A 14,364-nucleotide genomic window follows, 5' to 3' on the forward strand; every position below is an offset into this window, starting at 1 on the left:
ACCAGAATTTATTTCCCAAAATTGGATTAACGACTCAAATATACATAAATACCTTCTTCCTTTGTGTGTACCATTTACTGAAACATCAATGATAAAGGGACTTCAATATTTAAAAAAAATCATGTAAAAAAACCCTCAACTTATCTCCAAAACTTTTGTATGTGTGTTGATTAAATTATATATATATATATATATATATATATATATATGTATATATATATATAATGCACTTGTTTGGTGGTTTTGATCTTCGCCAAATCCTCACTTAGTGGTGATCTCGTATGGCATATTATCTATGGATACACACTCATGCTTTGAAAATATCAGATTTGTCTCCCAAGTTGTGTCATTGCCAAATTCTTTTCCCACTACCAGTCCACCACTTTGTGATGTGATGTAGGGGAACTGGCCTCTCCCCCTTCAAAGAAACCTGACCAAACGGATTACGTATTTTGTTTCCTTCTACTCTATCTTCTAGCAAAATTAACTGATGAAGAAGAATATGTTCTCCAAGTTTACCAATATCATCCAGCAGGCAGTCGACGCAGTACGTGAAGTTTATTTTTCTTTTCTTTCTAATATTTACTACTAACTATTACATGCTTTCTTTCATTTCTTTTGTTAATTATACTTATTGCCCGTTAATTTGTAAAATTAAATCACCTTACGTGTTTTCTATTGTAATTTTTTGAAAAAGAAAAATACGGTAAAGAAGAAAAATATTGTTGTTTTTAGTAAAAGTGTCCGTTACAAAGGAAACGGTTAATTGAATTAACAAACATTAATTAGCTCCAGCATTCGCCTCGTCATGGTCAACATCCCTTTTGCTCATTGTATTCAATGTCATCAAACGACTCAACGTGGTTGCTTGACCTGCTAAAGGCAACAGCCAAATTTGATTTTAAATCATAATTTGAATATCTTGCAACAAAAAAAAGGGTCTGGGGAGGAAATCTACTTTCGATGGTGTAGTCCCCACATGCGTCTAAAAATGCGGGATGGTCATATCTGGACGTCGGACTGAAAAAAACATCAACTTCACGCATCGTATATCAAGATCGCTGTCGTCATCATTGTGCCACCACTTCTTTGTTTAATTATTCTTTAATTCTTTACAAACAATAGAAAAATGAGGAGTGTTTTAATTAAATCTTAAGTATCGTTGTTTACAATTAACAAACATGATATTTTGAATATCTCGAGTGAACAAATTATACGAAAATTTGAGTCTGAAATAGCAGTTTATTCACATATTTATTTAAACTGATGTTTCACCATCTTTATATGTGTGTATATATATATATATATATATATATATATATATATATATATTTATATAATAATAATAATAATATTAGGGATAAAAATCCAAATTTACAGATAAAAACTCAATTAAATGTGATTTGATTTTCATCGATGAGTTCATGAACCTTGGTTCTTTTCCCTAAAACTATATACACACACACACTCAAATATATATATATATATATATATATATATATATATATATATATATATATATATATATATATTATCATAGCATTTGGCAGAAACAGACGTTACTGATAGTTATTTTATGAATCTGTTTCCCACAAAATTAGGATGAAGTAATTGGGACTATCTTATTCAGAAATTCAATGTGTTCACGAATTCAAATCCCGACGTTATTCTTCAATCATGAACATGAAGTACCAGTTATATCTTGAGTCTGCTATTGCTTACTATCCCCATTATTTAATAAACGGCAACAGACTTAGGTTTTTTGTTTAGAGAAATGATCATTATCAATGGTTTTTCTAATTGTAAACATTCACTCGCTTTCTATTGCGTGCGCGCGACTGAATACACATATGTGTGTATATGCAGAGAGAAAGAGAGAGGAGGGGTTGTGGTGGATAAACAAGGATTGATCAGCAAATATATGGTTTGCCTTATATTGTATTTCACTTATATTTGTGAAAAAAGTTCAGAAAAATCTACGGTGATATATATATATGTACATATATATATATATATGTCTGTGTGTGTGTGTGTTGTTGTTGACGTCACTGGCAGCCTTCAACTTTTCCTGTCCAAGTGTTTTTCAATCCAATATTTACATGCTTTTGTTTATAGCTTTATGGGTGTGCACATGTATGCATGTAGGTATGGATGCATGCATGGAAGCGCGCATGCACGCATGTTTACTTACTTGCATAGAATACTGGAGTCATAAATTATGAAAGCAAGGTTAGTTACTGAAGTAGAGATAAACTCTGAATCCCTCAGTTTCAGTTACGCTTATAATAAAGCTTCATCACTTCAATAATATCTAGAAGAAACACGTGTCACAGCATTTCATTTCTGTATATTTTTACCATTATTATTTGCTCGTCTTATAGCGCACTTTCGGAATAGCTGTCACTGCCCCACAGAGGAAAATAATAGTGCAAGGAATTTGGTGGTTGTCTCCTTACTCTCCTCTCCTTTGCTTTCTGATGCCTCTTATCATAATTATCACATATTCTAATGAATACATATGATTTGTCGGACATATTTAGGTGCTTCGTGTTTTTTGTAGTGTCAGCTCTGGTTAAACAGACCGAGAAAAAGCTTTCCAACCATAACTATCCCGCCTTTTCATTTAGCTTTCGTTATAATGCATCAACGACTACGTTACTTGATGTGCTCTCTCTAAATTTATTCAAGACAGTAAAGTGTTATTTTGATGCAGTTAGGTTTTAATTTTACCAAGTCAAGCAACCAAAGCTTTGTTTTAGGAAGTTTATATCATAACTGATAAAAAATATTATGAAAACAAACTCTACGTTCAGCAAATTTCCGGCATTATTTTTAGCATCGCATTATAACGTTTTATAATGGAGCATTTAAAACAGCTGTTTTGTTGCCTGTTTCTTTGTTCCAAAGCAGGAACAAATAGGCATTTATAAGTCTGTCCCCACTATATATTTTTTCTCCATGATAGATCGCTAGCCACTACACATTCTTTTTTTTCTCTCCTTGTTTCTTTCTGTGGAAGAGCGTAGGCTCGAAACGTTAAAGACTTTTTCACTTCCCGAGCGTTAAACTAATACATCTGTTTGTTGTCTACACCACCTGTCTTCGTCTTTTTTTTTGTAAATTCTCCCCCTCCTCTCTCTCTCTCTCTCTCTCTCTCTCTATATATATATATATATATATATATATATATATATATATATATACATCTTTGGTCGTCTTGAATTTTAGCTGCGTGACTAGAAAACCGTCTCGACAATACGATATACACAGCATTTAACTATAGCCAGTATATATATATATATATATATATATATATATATATATATATATATATATATATATACACTTGTGTGTGTGTAAGTGCAAAAGATAAAATATATTTAAATGAAATGACATTTGTTGTTGCCTCTTTAATTTGTCTCAAAATATTGTAATAATTCTTGATGTTATTGCGCATTGTCACCCATTTTTTTTTTGTCTATATAACACAACCTATACAGAAACCTCATACCATTTTTCACTGTGTGTGTGTGTGTGTATATATATATATATATATATATATATATATATATATATATATATATGGCGAAAGAAACACTACGTGGTACCTGACGTGCGAGAAACAACAGCCAGATTGCTTTAAAATCACCTATAAAAGAGAAGATCCTGTACAAAAATGAATGCATGATTATAGAATTGTCATAGGTAAAACGTCTTCCGTCATAGGCTTGCTTAATTATGACAACTCTTGGGCTTTAACATCAGTGTCCCAAGATTGAAATCAGTTGAAGAATGGAAGTATATATATATATATATATTTATATATAGCAATTAAATAAAACTAAACACGCTCAGAAATCTGATGGCATTACTTTTTAGGCTGACATTGTTGTATGCTTTTTTTTTTTTTTTTTTTTTTGGCTTGTTCATGATTGGATTTATTTAAGGTGTCTGCTTGTTGTATGTTACACGTCTGCCCGCCATTCGAATTAAACAGCTGAACGTTATGGATCACGTGCAATTGCGGTTTCACTTGGATAAATGTAGCGTGACAATGGCGTCGCCGGTTACTAACAAACTTCCATTCTATGACCCAGATATGACAGGCTTGGCTCCAATGTTTTTCTTTTCTTGTTTGTTTCCCCGGACACTAATGATTAAGGGGAAAAATAAATTGAAATCATGTTCTTATCTAAAGTGAATCTCCTAGATCTTGAAACAACGAATTTTTGCAGTATATAAATAAGATCTGTGATATTGTTGTCGGTTTATCTCCAAAATAAGATTGATAGTTAGTGAAAGGGTCAAATTCTTGTCGTAACATGAAAAAACCTGATTGAGTCTATTCGAGGTTATTCTCAGATTACATCATTCATCTTGTTTTTTTTTTTTTCGAATTTGGTGAGATTGGAAACGAAATACAGCGCAGAGAATAGCATTCAAAGGAGAGTCGTAGAAGCATGCTCTCATCCGAGTTTATCTTCAAATCACCATCATCGTTTTAACGTCCAACGTTCTTTATTTGCACGAGTCAGACGGAATTTGTTGAGGTAGATTTTCTAAGGCCAGATGCCTTTACTGTCACCAACCTTTACCTGTTTCAAAGCAAGGTAATATGTAGCCATAACTGGAGATTGGAAACGAAGGCTACTGCTTGTATGACAGTTATACACAACTGCCGTTCAGTGTTGGGGCACACAAACACATACATAGGACAGACTTCTTTCATTTTCTGTTCATAAAAATCCACTCACAAGGCTTTGGTTGGTCTATGCTACAGTAGAAGACGCTTGTCCAAGGTGCTGTACTGTGCAATTGAACCCAGAATCATAGAGTTGGGAAGCAAACTCCTCAACAACCACACTGTCATGCATGCACCTGTATATTTGGGTCACATACCTTACTCAGGAAAGGTTCTTTGTCTGCTTTTGGTGGGCAGACAAATACGACCACTAATAATAACACCTTGTGAAACTAGCTTCAGTTAGACATTGATTCAGAAAAAAAGATCAACTGCAACAAGCTAGATCTATATTTCAAACAGGAAACAATACAGCTGTAATTATTAAGGGTGAACAGGGCATATCAGTTCATGCATATCAAATAAAAAGTAGTACAAATACAGAATCAGTCCTTTAGGCTTTAAATGATATCAGAGACTCCATTAAAAAGAATATCATTTAACAAGTGATAAAAGAATATAAGTAACAAATTCTGTTTGATACAGCTCTCAAACATTGAAAAGAATTGAACCAATTTGTTTCCAGGAAATTTGATAGCATTGTTTTGCTAATATTATTAAATGTGTGTTGTATGCTTACACATGACTGTGTCTATTTAAGATGGCTACTGCTTCAATATAACAGCTTGGCCATTTTGTTGAATAGAAATTCTGACTATAAATGAATCACAAGCAACTGTGAGATTGTAATTTGACTAAACACTGTATGTGTAGTTGTATATACATAATTCCAGCAGTTAAAATACAGAATAATTTCATATTTAATCCAAGAATTAATTTTAATCATTCAGTGATCATTATGTTAATATCATCATCATTTAACATCTGTTTTCCATGCTCCATCTCATCATCATCATCATCGTCATCGTCGTTTAACGTCCGCTTTCCATGCTAGCATGGGTTGTACGATTTGACTGGGGACTGGTGAAACCAGATGGCTACACCAGGCTCCAATGTGATTTGGCAGAGTTTCTACAGCTGGATGCCCTTCCTAATGCCAACCACTCCGAGAGTGTAGTGGGTGCTTTTACGTGCCATATGAGATGGAGATTTAGCTGCTATTTCTAGAGCTGGTTGAGCAACCATGCAGAAACTTCCTCATTGACTTGTGTGAGGTGTCATTAAGCTGTAGGTCAATTCTGATTGAGCAGAGACCTATAATCAAAGGTATATCTACCTTGACTGTCCCACATTTTTCTTCAAGAGATAAGTATCCAGACTTACATTATGCAACGTGTCCTCTTCTAAGATTTTTTAGTGAGATTTACCTGCTGTTTATTACGAGTCAAGCAACAGCATCAAAGCTTTCATCTAACAGATCAGCCTGTCACTGCACTTTCAGGACCTCATGACATATGCCTGTGAACTTATGTGGGACACAGGACTATGTACTGCCTCAGAGTTGGCATACACAGTGCCATCTCACACAGCCTGGAGAGAAATTTGCTCTTATATTGGAGTTGATGCCTATGAGTTATGTGGCACAGAGTAAAAAGAAGGGGCTTGTTTGTTGGCATGACTCTCACAGTGTTCTTGCTTGGCAGAATCGGTCATAGAGTTCCATAATTTTTTTTTTTTTTTTTTGCCATGTTGGTGATGATATGTAAACATTTGGCCAGTAAACCAATTCCATGGCAACTTGGTCAGCTGTGAGGTTCAACAGAAGAACTGAAAGTGGAAAAGTAGTATGTTAGTTAATATGTGTTTAACTCATTTGTTAAATTTTATTGTGTCTGGGGAGAGTCATTCTCTTTCAGTGCCTTATTAATTTAACACACTCACCAGTCTGATTTCCACTCATTTACTTATTCATTTTTACCAAAATTTTTGTTGGGTCTTGCATTCTTTCCAATAATCGTTGACCCTGTCTGTTATCGAAACTGCATTCTTTTTTTTTCTTTTTTGTTAAAGAGCTTGTGAATTTAGTGTGTGTGTATATATATATATATATGTGTGTGTGTGTGTTTAGAAGGTTAAAACTATATATGTAGAAGGTTAAAAAGGAACGCATGAGTTGATATATATATATATGGAAAAAAAGTCAAGGTAGAAAATGCTAAAATTATTTTTCCAAAATTTTATTGTTTTCCATACTTACAGTTGAAGAAGTCTCAATGACTGAAACCGGTACTGAAATGTTTTTCATAAAATTATTTTAGCATTTTCTACTTTGACTTTTTTCCATATATATATATATATATATATATATATATATATAATCATTTTAATATCTACACTTCCATACTTGCATGGGTTGGACGGTGTTTATTGAGGCAGATTTTCTATGGCCAGATGCCTTTCCTGTTGCGAACTCACACCTGTTCCCAAACAAGGTATTATTTCCTTAGAGCCAGATATGTTTTTGCAGAAGATTGGAAGAGAATGACACTGACCGTATGACAGTGACAATCATTTACACCTATCACACAGTGTCAAGACAAGGATACGCAAACATGCAAGGACTCACACTCATACACATACATCTGATATGCTTCTTTTGGGTTTTTGTCTACTTTGATCAGATTGGGGCTGTCGTCAAAAAACACTTGCTCAAGTTATCATGTTGTGCACTGCACCTAGAACAATGTGGTTGGGAAGCAAACTTATTAACAGCCATGCCTGCACCTATATATATATATCTCTGTGTGTGTGTGATAATTGTGTCATGTTTGATTATTGTACCATGCAATATTGACCTAAGTACATCTGTTGCATGCAATCCTAGACATTCAGAAGCTTTTTTTTCAACAGTCTAGCTGTTACATTGAACTTGTGTCTACCTTAAATAACTCCAGCCACATACAGCGCACAAACCAAACATGGTAATATTAGCATAACAATGATAGTCCATCTCTTCAGGAAACAAATTGGATTAATACCTGTCAATATTTAAGAACTGTGTCTATCACAATGTGTTATGTTTATTTCTGTATCGGTTGTCAAATCACAATCTTTAATAATAGAGTCTGTAATGTAATCCGAAGCTGGAGGAACTAGTTGTGTGTACCTTGTTTATTTGATCGGCAAGAGCTAATATTACCCTATTCACCTTTAATAATCACAATTTTATTATATTTGCTGGTGATATATATGTAACCTATTGCAGATCATCATTTCTTCTCTGATATCAAACTGGAGATGGACTAAGAACTTTTCCTGTGAAAGATATTGTTTGTTAATTTAAAAAGCTTGTAGTTCAATTATGCCTAAATACAACCTTTGCTTGGTAAATATGCTTTTAAACTTTTTTGTTACCGTTACATGTCTAGAAATAAGAACTGACCCAGACTTTCATAATTTGTTTAACATGGCACGTAAAAGCACCCACTACACTCTCGGTGTGGTTGGCATTAGGGCATCCAGCTATAGAAACTCTGCCAAATCAGATTGAAGCCTGGTGTAGCCATCTGGTTCACCAGTCCTCAGTCAAATCGTCCAACCCATGCTAGCATGGAAAGCGGATGTTAAACGATGAGAATGATGTTTTTAAGATAGTAAAGGGTGTGTTCTGAAAGAGATCTTCTGCTATTTTCAGCTGTAGTGGATGTAATTTAGTTTGTTACTATCAGTACTATATGTAAACAAAAATCATCATAAGCTTTAAGTTAATTTGAAATAATTATGTAATGAAAGCTATTGCTGGTGGTACAGCAACAACAAATTATTCTTCATATAAAGCACACAGCTGAACAGCTTTCATTTTTAGGTCATGAATTCTTGTTTTTTTTGTTTTGTTTTTTATTTTATTTTTCTTAGTTTTACTTCGTTTATTTGGAGGCGCAATGGCCCAGTGGTTAGGGCAGTGGACTCGCGGTCGTAGGATTGCGGTTTCAATTCCCAGACCAGGCGTTGTGAGTGTTTATTGAGCGAAAACACCTAAAGCTCCACGAGGCTCCAGCAGAGGATGGTGGCAAACCCTGCTGTACTCTTTCACCACAACTTTCTCTCACTCTTACTTCCTGTTTCTGTTGTACCTGTAATTCAAAGGGTCAGCCTTGTCACACTGTGTCACGCTGAATATCCCCGAAAACTACGTTAAGGGTACACGTGTCTGTGGAGTGCTCAGCCACTTGCACGTTAATTTCACAAGCAGGCTGTTCCGTTTATCGGATCAACTGGAACCCTTGTCGTCATAAGCGATGGAGTGCCAACAACAACTTCTTTTATAAAACTTTTAAAATGTGAAGATATTCTGAATTGCTCTATTGCTTTCTAGCATTAAGCAAAAGGCCACCACACATTTTAGGAGTGGGTATGCTCAATAAAATCTTGATCTGGCACTTTTTATAGCTTTACAAGGAAGGAAGCTAAGTGGGATTTGAACTCATTATGTAGAAGGTTGTAACTAAATACCACAAAACATTTTGTCTACTGCTCTAATAACTCTGCCCAGCCGTCAATGACCAGTTCTTTCATAATAGTACATGCTATTTCTTGAATTCTGTTATTGGCTTCACTCATTGGGCTGTGGTTTTGCTTGGACATCACCTTCAAGGATTTTTAATGGATTATTTCAACCCCAGATTTTTTTTTTTAGTACTTATAAACAACCACTTTAAAATTAAAGCAATTTTAAATAAGACATTAAATGAAATTAAAATTATTTTAAAGAGAGAATTTATTCATATAATAATTTATAATTTTGAAAATAGTGATTACCATTTTGTAGAACTTCAAAATTTTGTGAAACTTCAGAATTTTTTCCAGGGCACCTCCAGAGCTAAGTTTGTACAAAACCTTGGTTTAGTGCATATATGTCCTTTATAAAGTACTAGTAAGTATTTATGTCTAAAGTAGGGCAACAACTCTAGATGTATAAGCTGTACTTTAGAGTGGCTGTGTGGTAAGTAGCTTGCTTACCAACCACATGGTTCTGGGTTCAGTTCCCCTGCGTGGCACTTTGGGCAAGTGTCTTCTACTATAGACTCGGGCCGACCAAAGCTTTGTGAGTGGATTTGGTAGACAGAAACTGAAAGAAGCCCATCATGTATATATATATATATATATAAATATATATATATATATATATATATATATATATATATGTATGTATGTATGTTTGTGTGTGTTTGTCCCCCCACAACATCGCTTGACAACCAATACTGGTGTGTTTACATCCCCGTAACTTAGCCATTCGGCAAAAGACACCGATAGAATAAGTACTAGGCTTACAAAGAATAAGTCGAGGGGGTCGATTTGCTCGACTAAAGGCGGTGCTCCAGCATGGCCACAGTCAAATTTCGCCGAGGTCGACTTTGCCTGTCATCAGGGTTGATAAATTAAGTACCAGTTGCATACTGGGATCAATGTAAATGACATGCCCCCTTCCCCAAAATTTCGGACTTTGTGCCTAGAGTAGAAAAGAATATTCTGTGAGAAAATGTCTGACTAAAGGGAAATATTACCTTACTTGGAAATTGGAGAGGATCGGTGACAGGAAGAGCACCTGGCCATAGAAAATCAGCATCAATATACACTAGCTGACCCATGCAAGCATAGAAAAGTGAATGTTCAAACGATGACGGCGATGATGATAAGTGGGTGTTCTTTATTTAAGATGGCACGGTTTAAATTAGGGAGATTTGGCTGCTATTTCTAGCAAGTCTTACTGATTTATGTCCTCTAGGTCAGGGGTTTTCAAACTTTTTGACTTGCGGACCCCTTTATATTTCAGGCTTTACTTTAGGGACCCCCTTATAAACGCTTATGAAATTTATACATAAATATTTGCTTAAAATAACATATATCTTTACATTTATTTAACAGTATTTAACAAATAGGTTAATTGTCAATTAAAAGATTTCGATTAAAAAACATATATAAAATCAAATTGCCCATAAAAAGTATTTGCTGTCCACGGACCCCCTGTCTTGTCCTTGCGGACCCCCTGTCTTGTCCTTGCGGACCCCCTGTGGTTCAAGGACCACAGTTTGAAAACCCCTGCTCTAGGTCACTGTTTATGGTAGTAGTGTTTGAACTGTATTCAGTTGTTATTACCATTAAATCAGAATGTATTCTTTTAAATATATTCAACATTGGTGGCAGCTGGTTAACTTTTCGAATTTGTTTTGTTAAGTTTGTTTTCTTTCAGTATTGAATATTTGATTTAGCATTATAAACTGCTCAAATTGCATTACATTAAGTGTAAACATGAATTTTTCATCCTAAAGTGTGTGTATTTTACTAACAAGAGAAGCTAGGATTTGTCTTTCTCCAAAAATCAGCTTGCAATCCATTGAAGTGTGTGTGTGTATGTGTAACATCAGTACATCAGTACCTAACTAAATTATCTAAATTCATGGCATTGTCCCACTTGAGTTATTGTGTATATATATATATATATATATGTGTATGTATGTGTGTATATATGAGGCCTCTGCCAGGGGTGTAACCAGCTCACTTATGCGTACCTTTCCTTCATTGGACACTAAACTCTGCTTGCGAAGACCTGTTGAGGCAAGTGAAATCAAACTAAATTCGACGACTGGCACCCATGCCAACCTCTCCTTCATTGGACACTAAACTTGGCTTGCAAAGACCTGTTGAAGCAAGTGAAATCGAAATCGTGATTGAACCAAATTCGATGACTGGCACCTGTGCCAGTGGAGCGCTAAGAGCACCATCCGAGCGTGATCATTACCAGAGCAGCTGTCTGGGTTCCATGCCAGTGGCACGTAAATAGCACCATTTGAGTGTGATCAAATTTACATAATTCAGTTAGATGCTGATGTATTGCATGCCACACACACACACACCTCACTAGATTGCAAACTGGCTCTTGGAGAAAAAAGACAAAACCCTGGCTTCTATTAGTAAAATCTCAGAGAAAAAGAAAGAAGAGAATTTCATGAAATTCAGAAATAATTTAACAGAAAATTGAATTTTCATACCTAATAGAAAAATTTGATCTTTATTAACAGGTGAATGATAAATATGATATATGCATCTTGTTACATTGCAAATCTGTTTTGATGAGTAATGTACTTACAAGTAGAAAAATAGTTATAAAGAGAAGTCATTTTGTATAGTGGAACTTGGACTAGATCATCATCATCACCGTTTAACGTCCGCTTTCCATGCCAGCATGGGTTGGACGATTTGACTGAGGAATGGTGAACCAGATGGCTGCACCAGGCTCCAATCTGATTTGACAGAGTTTCTACAGCTGGATGCCCTTCCTAATGCCAACCACTCCGAGAGTGTAGCGGGTGCTTTTATGTGCCACCGACACGAAGGCCAGACAGGTGGTACTAGCAACGGCCACGCTCAAAATGGTGTATTTTATGTGCCACCCGCACAAGAGCCAGTCCAGGGGTACTGGCAACGATCTCGCTCGAAAGTCCTTACACATGCCACGGGCACAAGTGCCAGAAAGGCAACGCTGGGCACAAGTGCCAACACGATTTCGCTTTCGCTTGCCCTAATAAGTCTTCGCAAGCTGAGTTTCGTGTCCAATGAAGGAGACGAAGTTGGCATGGGTGCCAGTCATCGAATTTAATTCGGCTTCGATTTCTATGAGATGGAGCATGGAAAACAGATGTTAAATGATGATGATCACTGAATGATTAAAATTAATTCTTGGATTAAATATGAAATTATTCTGTATTTTAACTGCTGGAATTATGTATATACAACTATACATACAGTGTTTAGTCAAATTACAATCTCACAGTTGATTGTAATTCAAAGGGTCAGCCTTGTCACACTGTGTCACGCTGAATATCCCCAAGAACTACGTTAAGGGTACACGTGTCTGTGGAGTGCTCAGCCACTTGCACGTTAATCTCACGAGCAGGCTGTTCCGTTGATTGGATCAACTGGAACCCTCGACGCCGTAAGCGACAGAGTGCCAACAACAACAATATATGTGTGTCATTGTCTCCATGTCTTGACATCACGTGATGGTTGTAAGTGAGTGTCATTGTCTTACAAGCAGTGTCATCCATTTCCAATCTTCCATAAAAACATGTCTGGGCCATGGAGAAATATTAACTTACTTGGAAATAGGAAAGGCATCTGACTGTAGAAAATCTGCCTCAATAAATTCCATCCAGCTCATGCAAGCATGGGAAAGTGGAAATTAAAACAACAATGACGATGATTTCAGTGAGTAATTACTAACTGACTAACTGGTGAGCTAGTGCAATATTTTTCATGAGAGTGTGTGGATGTGTGTAGGGGTTGTGAGTATTCAACTTGTCCAGTACCATGGGGGAAAATAGCAAAACTATATGGATGCAAGCTTTGTCTTCTCAGTAATAATAGGGAAAGAGTGGAGAATTTTTCTTTTGTTTTTGTGGGGCTGGTGCTTGTTCTTTTGAGGACCACTGAACTAGTGTGTGTATGTGTTGTGTGTAATAACATAATTTCACATTGTATCTGAAAATCATGTCATGCATTCTTGTAAGATAGAAAACTATTTTTGTAAAATACTGGCTGACTTCTCGAGGTTGTTGTTGAGTCCCGGGTTAGCCCTGATGTAACAGGCTCGATATGATCAAAGTTTTTTTCAGTTGTGACCTTTATATCGTTTTTTTTTTTTTGGAAATCAGACACAGTGTATCAAATTCTTCATTATTGAGTATGCCCCTCCCTTGCTTCTTTTAAAATGGTAAGGATGTGATTTGAAAGAGCTTTGATTACTATTTATAGCAGGTTGAACAACTATGAAGAGGCTTCCTCAGTGACTTGCATTTTTGGAAGTGTTATGCCCAAGTGAATAAGGAACTAGGCTACTGATTCATAGGTCTTTGAGTTCAAAGCTGATGTGGGTATTTCATTGCTCCTGTTAGAATCCCTTTTGATACCAACCCCCTTGAATCTGCTCCTGGTTCTATGAAACAAGCTCCCTGTTTTACAATTATCTAAACCTTCCATCAAAATTTCATGCTAATTTATGACAAAGTTATTTTACTAAATTCTTTGTTATTTTCAAAATTAGTTGAAATGAAAGCAGTGCATTTCAACAGAAATACGGTAACAAAAGGGTTAGGTTTGATCTGTCACAACTCATGTGTCACTCCTACCATAGAGAATTGGTGTCTGTTTGTTTTTTCTTATGAATATTTACCAGGAACAGGTTTGTTTTCTCAACTACCTTGGATTTTAATATGCTGTTTTATGCAATTTGCAGAAAGATTAAAAACTAAAATAATTTTTTTTTTTAAAATTACATTCTCATCTCTTGTCATCATTCACACCTATATTTCATCTTTGACGATCCTGCCATTTTTCTTCTATTTCATAGTTTAGTTAGGAGGAAGGAGCAGTGTTTACTACCTTCACAACCCTGTCCCCACTCAAGTTTTTGCTATATTTGGAGTAATGTCTTATATACCAGGATAATGAGAGTGGGGTAGTGGGGTACATTGTATCTGGGCCTAAGAACTCTCTGGGTTTACAGAAAATATTTGTACATTTTGGAAGACTAGCATTCACATTTCAGGAAGAAAGGACCCCAAAAGAAACTTTGAAATCTTAATAGAATTCTTCTCAGCGGGCCTGCACACACAAACACACACACATTTCATATGTATCTTATTAAACTTGAATTCATCCATTTTTAAAGCAAAATTTTTTTCTCATGAATTTTAAAAAAATAATGTTAACAAAATAACGTTCAT

General features: G+C 35.6%; 1 protein-coding gene across 9 annotated transcripts in view; it reads left to right on the top strand.

Moving 5' to 3' along the window:
• The first annotated feature begins 231 nt into the window (after positions 1-231).
• The window catches only part of LOC106867784 (FHF complex subunit HOOK interacting protein 2A), a 56,485-nt gene continuing 42,352 nt past the window's right edge, over positions 232-14,364 (top strand). For 4 of the 9 annotated variants that reach the window (XM_052975820.2, XM_052975828.2, XM_052975830.2 and 1 more), the window contains exon 1: positions 409-547. Coding sequence is in view for 5 of the 9 variants with exons in the window: in XM_052975823.2 (XP_052831783.1) it covers positions 491-547 (57 nt within the window). In the remaining 4 variants the exon portion in view is untranslated. Of the gene's footprint in view, positions 548-7,468; positions 7,968-14,364 lie in introns of those variants that run through there. The other 5 variants (XM_052975833.2, XM_089341495.1, XM_089341473.1 and 2 more) reach the window with 3 other exon arrangements.

Source organism: Octopus bimaculoides, chromosome 2, assembly GCF_046866305.1.
Source record: "Octopus bimaculoides isolate indiv1 chromosome 2, ASM4686630v1, whole genome shotgun sequence".
NCBI lineage: Eukaryota > Metazoa > Mollusca > Cephalopoda > Octopoda > Octopodidae > Octopus > Octopus bimaculoides.